At 52.3% G+C, this 7,648-nt stretch overlaps 1 protein-coding gene across 2 annotated transcripts in view; it reads left to right on the forward strand.

The window, feature by feature from the left end:
* Positions 1 to 6,015: 6,015 nt before the first annotated feature.
* Positions 6,016 to 7,648, forward strand: part of LOC125448448 (E3 ubiquitin-protein ligase CBL-like) — a 79,913-nt gene continuing 78,280 nt past the window's right edge. For both annotated transcript variants that reach the window (XM_059641371.1, XM_059641372.1), the window contains exon 1: positions 6,016 to 6,491. In XM_059641371.1, coding sequence (XP_059497354.1) covers positions 6,133 to 6,491 — 359 coding nt within the window. In that variant the 5' untranslated portion in view covers positions 6,016 to 6,132. The remainder of the gene's footprint in view (positions 6,492 to 7,648) is intronic.

A 7,648-nucleotide genomic window follows, 5' to 3' on the forward strand; every position in this document is an offset into this window, starting at 1 on the left:
ATAGAGGCTGTAAGGTGGGTGAGGGTGGGGTATTAGGGTGGGGTGTGTGATATAGAGGCTGTAAGGTGTGTGAGGGAGGGGTATTGGGGTGAGGAGTGTGATATAGAGGCTGTGAGGTGTGTGAGGGAGGGGTATTTGGGTGGGGAGTGTACTATAGCGCTGTAAGGTGTGTGAGGGAGGGGTATTAGGGTGGGGGTATTGATATAGAGGCTGTAAGCTGTGTGAGGGAGGGGTATTAGGGTGGGGAGTGTGCTATAGAGGCTGTAAGGTGTGTGAGGGTGGGGTATTAGGGTGGGGAGTGTGCTATAGAGGCTGTAAGGTGTGTGAGGGAGGGGTATTATGGTGGGGGTGAGTTTGCAGAGTAGGGTTGGTGAATTGAAAGGCATGTTTACTGAGATCTGCTGTGTGACCTGTTGACGTGAGATGGTTAGGCTTCAGATAGAGCCAGCTCACAGGAAGTTAATCTCAGGGCTCTTGGCTCTGACAACCAGTTTCAAACTGAATGGCTTCACTTATCAAAGGCTACAATCAGATGTAGCACTTTGTCGAAAGACTGTCCCTGAGCAGCTCGAAGTTTATACCATCATATTCTCACACTATCATGCACAGATAGTGCATTTCAACATCTCAGAGAGAGAGCTTTACTCTGTATCTAACCCCCTGCTGTCCCTGTCCTGGGAGTGTTTGATGGGGGACAGTGTAGAGAGAGCTTTACTCTGTATCTAACCCGTGCTGTCCCTGTCCTGGGAGTGTTTGATGGTGGGGGACAGTGCAGAGGGAGCTTTACTCTGTATCTAACCCCGTGCTGCCACTGTCCTGGGAGTGTTTGATGGGGGGACAGTGTAGAGGGAGCTTTACTCTGTCTCTAACCCCCTGCTGTCCCTGCCCTAGGCGAGTCTGATGCAGGGGCGGTGTAGAGAGAGCTTTACTCTGTATCTAACGCCATGCTGTCCCTGTCTCTGGGCGTGTTTGATGGGGGACGGTGTAGAGAGAGCTTTACTCTGTATTTAGAATCTCATCAGAATGAAGGGTTTAGACAATATGCTGCTGTACTAAAAATAACATGCATGTTTGAAGGTTCATTTTAAATTTCAATTGAGGTCCTCATTACTGCAACCATTCAGGAAACTATGACTGACATATTGGCCAATTTCATGATCGCACACTGATAAAAGATATTTCGCTTCAACGCTGATCATTTCTGAAGCAACCCCAGCCGAAGTTTGTACCAACTTGAAAGGTTCTCACCGTTGAAAGACCTGTCAGAAAAGGTCAAGCCTTCAAATGGACCCAGAAATTAAAACTAAGGCGCTCTGCAAGCTGGAAATAATTATTGTTCATCATTGTGGCAATGCCAGGGGAAGCACTGGCCGAGTGGCGTCGTCGCTGGCTTGCTCATCCCAACACCCACATAACGTTCCGGAGGGCCTGGGTTCGAATCCCACCACAGCAGATGGTGGAATTTGAATTCAATAAAAAGATCTGGAATTAAGAGTCTAATGATGACCATGAGACTGTTGTTGGTTGTCAGGCAAAGCCCATCTGGTTCACTAATGCCCCTAAAGAACATAGAACTGTACAGACCCTTCGGCCTACGATGTTGTGCCAAACCTTTACCCGAAACCTAAGGTCTGTCTAACCCCCACCCCTACCTTATGCTGTCACCCATATGCCTATCTAATAGATGCTTAAATGCCCCAATGAGGCCGACTCCACTCCCCGCTCCAACAATGCATCCCACACCCTGACCACTCTCTGAGTAAAAAACCTACCTCTGAGGTCTCCCCTATATCTACGGCTACTCACTCTAAAACTATGCCCCCTCGTATTATCTACACCCAACCTAGGAAAAACTCTCTGGCTGTCCACTCTATGTATACCACTGATCATTTTGTACACCTCTAGGGAAGGAAACTGCCGTCCTTACCTGGTCTGTGACTCCAGACCCACAGCGATATCAGTGAGGTGGTTAGGGATGACCAATAAATGTTGAACAGTCAGACATGCCCTAGTACAACCCTGGTTGGTGGGCACAGCCTACGAACAGATCCAGGCACCCAGCAATGACAGGTCTACCTCAGCCTCCATTCCCCGGGGGTGAGGGGGGGCGCTGATTGACCAGAAAGCCCTTCCACTTGCTTGCCCCTATCGCGCGTGTGCGGGACCATGAGGTCACACATCCACTGAGGTTAGGTGAGGGAATCCCCCCACCCCCCCTGCCCCCCGCTGTCTCCCACTGCTAGCTGACGTTACTTTGGCCTTGTGCCTTCGGACATGGGACCAGAATTAGGCCACTCCTATGAGGAGGAGCATTAACCCCAAAAGCAAAGGTGATATCTGCCTTTGTTACACCAAGTGGCCGACATCAACATCGAGTGATGCTATCTGCGTGTGCAAAATGTTTGGGCGACATTCCGAAGACCCGTGAATCAAGTTGTAGCTTGGGAACCAAACTGTGTAGCTTATTTAAACAATCATGTAATATACAGGAACCATGAGACCATTGGTCATTGGAGCAGAAGTAGGCCCCTCAACGAGACCATGGCTTATCTGACCATCATCAAATTCATTTTCCTCCTTTTTCCCTTGACCCTTGATTCCTGCTTACTGACTAAAAATCTCTCACTCTCAGACTTGAATACACTCAATGACCCAGCCTCGACAGCCCCCTGCAGGAAAGAATTCCACAGGTTCACTCCCCTCAGAGAGAAGAAATTCCTCCTCATCTCTGTCTTCGATGTGTGACCCCTTATTTTGAGATGATGCCCTTCTGCACCTAATCCCTCCCAAACAAATTGGGGGTCAACCTCTCCACATCTATCCTGTCAAGTCCCTTCTAAGAATCATGCATATTACAATAAGTCAGCCTCTTTACTTTTCGAAACTCAAGTGAGCACGGGCCCAAGTTATCAACCTTTCCCTCAATATGCAGTCCCTCCATTCCCAGGATCAGCTGAATGAACCTTCTCTGGCCTGCCTCCAATACTGGATACAACTCGCAGCTTTCCAGCTGGGGTCTGGAAGTGCCTTGTACAGTTTCAACCAGACATTCCCAACTTCTATATCCCATTTCCTTTGAGATAAAGGCTGATGTTTCAATTGTACTCCCTATTACCCGCTGAACTAGAATGCCAGCTTTCGTGATTCCTGGATGAGTATTCCCAGACTGCTCTGTTCTGCGGTGTCCTGCAGTCTTTCTCCGTTTGAATAACATTCAGCTGCTCTACTCTTCCTGCCAAAATGCATCACCTGCAATCTGCCACAGTGGCTAGGTCTGCAGATTCCATCTCATACTCAGCACTAGCCTTTCCACCAGCTCATTAGACATCTGTAAATTTGCCTTCGACAACAGGAAAGCAACACAAATGAAAGGCAACTTTCGCATTAGTTACAGAAGTAATAAGCATTGCCAAGAGAATATCAGGAGAAGCGAAGACAGCCTGGCTCAGAAAAATCACAGCACAAAGCTGAACAGGGAGAGGGTAAGTCAAGATTTAATAAAGTTCCCTATTCCAAACACGAAATGGGAAACTTTGAGATGTGTGGGAGAGTGTGGGATTTATCAAAAGCCTGTACCTGATTCGAGCAGAAAGGCTGTACCTTGAAGAAATTAGCTCCAAAAAGAAGCCAAGCCACCTCTGAGAGATGGAAGGCAATCCTCACATCTGAAGTGCTGTCAGCTGCATCAATACCTCTCCTTCTGCCTCCTTTCTCTTCAAAAATGTCCTGCTCCAATCCTTTAGCAAAGGTGCAGACAAAACAAGCTGGGAGACAGAGACAGAAATACTCCGAACACCAAAGGGAGAGGAAAGGGCTGCAACCCGACATTTAAAAAGTGACAGATTTATGTATTCCAAGCGCTGCACTGTCGGAGGGTCAGTGCTGAGGGAGCGCCGCACTGTCGGAGGGTCAGTGCTGAGGGAGTGGGCACTGTCGGAGGGTCAGTGCTGAGGGAGTGGGCACTGGCGAAGGGTCAGTGCTGAGGGAGCACCGCACTGTTGGAGGGTCAGTGCTGAGGGAGTGGGCACTGTCGGAGGGTCAGTGCTGAGGGAGCTGGCGCTGTCGGAGGGTCAGTGCTGAGGGAGTGGGCACTGTCAGAGGGTCAGTGCTGAGGGAGCTGGCGCTGTCGGAGGCTCAGTGCTGAGGGAGTGGGCACTGTCGGAGGGTCAGTGCTGAGGGAGGGGGCACTGTCGGAGGGTCAGTGCTGAGGGAGTGGGCACTGTCGGAGTGTCAGTGCTGAGGGAGCGGGCACTGTCAGAGGGTCAGTGCTGAGGGAGTGGGCACTGTCGGAGGGTCAGGCTAAGGGAGTGGGCACTGTCGGAGGATCAGTGCTGAGGGCATGGGCACTGTCGGAGGGTCAGTGCTGAGGGAGTGGGCCCTGTTGGAGGGTCAGTGCTGAGGGAGTGGGCACTGTTGGAGGGTCAGTGATGAGGGAGCGGGCACTGTGGAAGGGTCAGTGCTGAGGGAGCACTGCACTGCTGGAGGGTCAGTGCTGAGGGAATGGGCACTGTTGGAGGGTCAGTGCTGAGGGAGTGGGGACTGTCGGAGGGTCAGTGCTGAGGGAGCACTGCACTGCTGGAGGGTCAGTGCTGAGGGAGAGCCACACTGTTGGAGGGTCAGTGCTGAGGGAGCGGGCTCTGTCGGAGGGTCAGTGCTGGGGGAGCGGGCACTGTCGGAGGGTCAGTGCTGAGGGAGTGGGCGCTGTCGGAGGGTCAGTGCTGAGGGAGTGGGCACTGTCGGAGTGTCAGTGCTGAGGGAGCGGGCACTGTCGGAGGGTCAGCGCTGAGGGAGTGGGCACTGTCGGAGGGTCAGGCTAAGGGAGTGGGCACTGTCGGAAGATCAGTGCTGAGGGCGTGGGCACTGTCGGAGGGTCAGTGCTGAGGGAGTGGGCCCTGTCAGAGGGTCAGTGCTGAGGGAGTGGGCACTGTTGGAGGGTCAGTGCTGAGGGAGTGGGCACTGTCGGAGGGTCAGTGCTGAGGGAATGGGCACTGTTGGAGGGTCAGTGCTGAGGGAGTGGGGACTGTCGGAGGGTCAGTGCTGAGGGAGCACTGCACTGCTGGAGGGTCAGTGCTGAGGGAGAGCCACACTGTTGGAGGGTCAGTGCTGAGGGAGCGGGCTCTGTCGGAGGGTCAGTGCTGAGGGAGCGGGCACTGTCGGAGGGTCAGTGCTGAGGGAGTGGGCGCTGTCGGAGGGTCAGTGCTGAGGGAGTGGGCACTGTCGGAGTGTCAGCGCTGAGGGAGTGGGCACTGTCGGAGGGTCAGCGCTGAGGGAGTGGGCACTGTCGGAGGGTCAGGCTAAGGGAGTGGGCACTGTCGGAAGATCAGTGCTGAGGGCGTGGGCACTGTCGGAGGGTCAGTGCTGAGGGAGTGGGCCCTGTCAGAGGGTCAGTGCTGAGGGAGTGGGCACTGTGGAAGGGTCAGTGCTGAGGGAGTGGGCACTGTTGGAGGGTCAGTGCTGAGGGAGTGGGCACTGGCGGTGGGTCAGTGCTGAGGGAGTGGGCACTGTCGGTGGGTCAGTGCTGAGGCAGTGGGCACTGTCGGAGGGTCAGTGCTGAGGGAGTGGGCACTGTCGGACCATTCCTGCAGCTCCTGCTGACCCTGAATGGTCTTTATTAAATTCTCCTGTGGTGTCTGATTTGCATGGGTGCTGGGGGGACGTCCCTGTGAACCTCCCAACCATGAGTAGTGTCAGCACAGCAGATCATCCCGTTTTGACCAAACCGCTGCTTGGGGGAGTTTGCTGCGCCCAGAAATTTTCTCCCTGGCCTTACAGCTGGCTGTCCAAAGCTGATGGCTTGACCTGTTCATTGTCATTTAACTTTCGTGAGAAGTATAAAATTTAACCTGGCATGTCTCCATTTGTGCATCCCTGCTCTGCTTCACTGACCCTTCCTGCAGACTCACCGCACACTGTCAATTAACACACTCTACCTTCTTCAGAAAGACACAAGCATTTGTGGTTTAACCAGCCCAGCCTTCATAGAGTCGTTCATTGTTCACTGAATTTGCCTCGCCTTTTTCTCTGTCACGCCTGAGGTGCTGAGCCTTGGTGAAGCAGGAAGTGTGTGTCTAAAATAATGGCTTGAAATCAGCAAAAGAAAAATGCTTGTAGATATATTTCAGGGGGAGCAGCATGGCTACATCATCCAGGTACATGGTACCCCGAGGAGCGCACCCGTTTGAGCTGGACAGTCCCAGAGCGGACAGGCGAATGCTGGAGAAAGTTCACAAGCTGCTGCAGAAGCTGTTGAAACTTTGCCAGAACCCACGGCTGCAGCTCAAGAACAGCCCTCCCTACCTCCTGGAGATCTTGCCCGAGACCTGCTCCCACCTCAAGCTCATCGTCTCCAACTACGAGGCGAAGCTGGACCTGCTCTGGGACATTGGCTACTTCAGCGTCTGTCTCCAGAACCTGGCGAATAAATCGAAGCAAGCTCTCCAGCTCTTCAAGGAAGCCAAGGAGAGGATGTTCGAGGAGGGCTCGCAGGCTCGGTGAGTGTTGAAGGGAAAAGCTCTTTTTGCTGTGTGGGAGCAAAGGTGCTGTCTCTCAGTCTGAGCTGTTCCCTCTCTCTCTCTCTCTCTCTCACACACACACACACACACACACACACACACAAATACACACACACATACACACACACACACACACAGTCACACACACACACAAACACACATACACGTGAACACACACACACAAACAAACACACACTCACACACACAAACACACACACACAAACACACTCTCACATAGACAAACACACACACATATACACACGAATACACACACACATACACACGCACTCTCTCACACACACTCTCTCACACTCGCACTCTCTCTCTCACACTCACACACACTCACACACTCGCACTCTCTCTCTCACACTCACACACACGCACACACTCACACACTCGCACTCTCTCACACACACACACTCTCTCTCACACTCGCACTCTTTCTCTCACACTCACACACACGCACACACTCACACACTCGCACTCTCTCACACACACACTCTCTCTCACACTCGCACTCTTTCTCTCACACTCACACACACACACTCTCACACTCGCACTCTTTCTCTCACACTCACACACACACACACACTCACACACTTGCACTCTCTCACACACACACTCTCTCTCACACTCGCACTCTTTCTCTCACACTCACACACACGCACACACACACACTCGCACTCTCTCTCACACACACACACTCTCTCACACTCACACACACACTCTCACACGCACACACACACATTTTCTCTCACACACTCTCTCACACACACAAATGCATACATCCAGCCACATACACTGACAAATGTACGCGCACACACAGTCTCACACAAGCTCTCTCACACAGACACAGATACATACTGACTGGCACACACATGCACACGCACACGAACATGTTCACACATGCATACAGAATCACATACTTGCAAACGCACACTCTCACAAACAACAAACTCTCACAAACACACGCACACATTTGCGCAAACGCACATGCACTCTCTTGCAAACACACACGCACAAACTTTTGCAAACACACACACTCTCGCAAACACACGCGCACACACTCTTGCAAACACACACACACTGTTGCAAACATACACACACACTCTCTCAAACCTACACAAACACTCTCT

This window comes from Stegostoma tigrinum, chromosome 41, assembly GCF_030684315.1.
Source record: "Stegostoma tigrinum isolate sSteTig4 chromosome 41, sSteTig4.hap1, whole genome shotgun sequence".
Classification (NCBI taxonomy): Eukaryota; Metazoa; Chordata; class Chondrichthyes; order Orectolobiformes; family Stegostomatidae; genus Stegostoma; species Stegostoma tigrinum.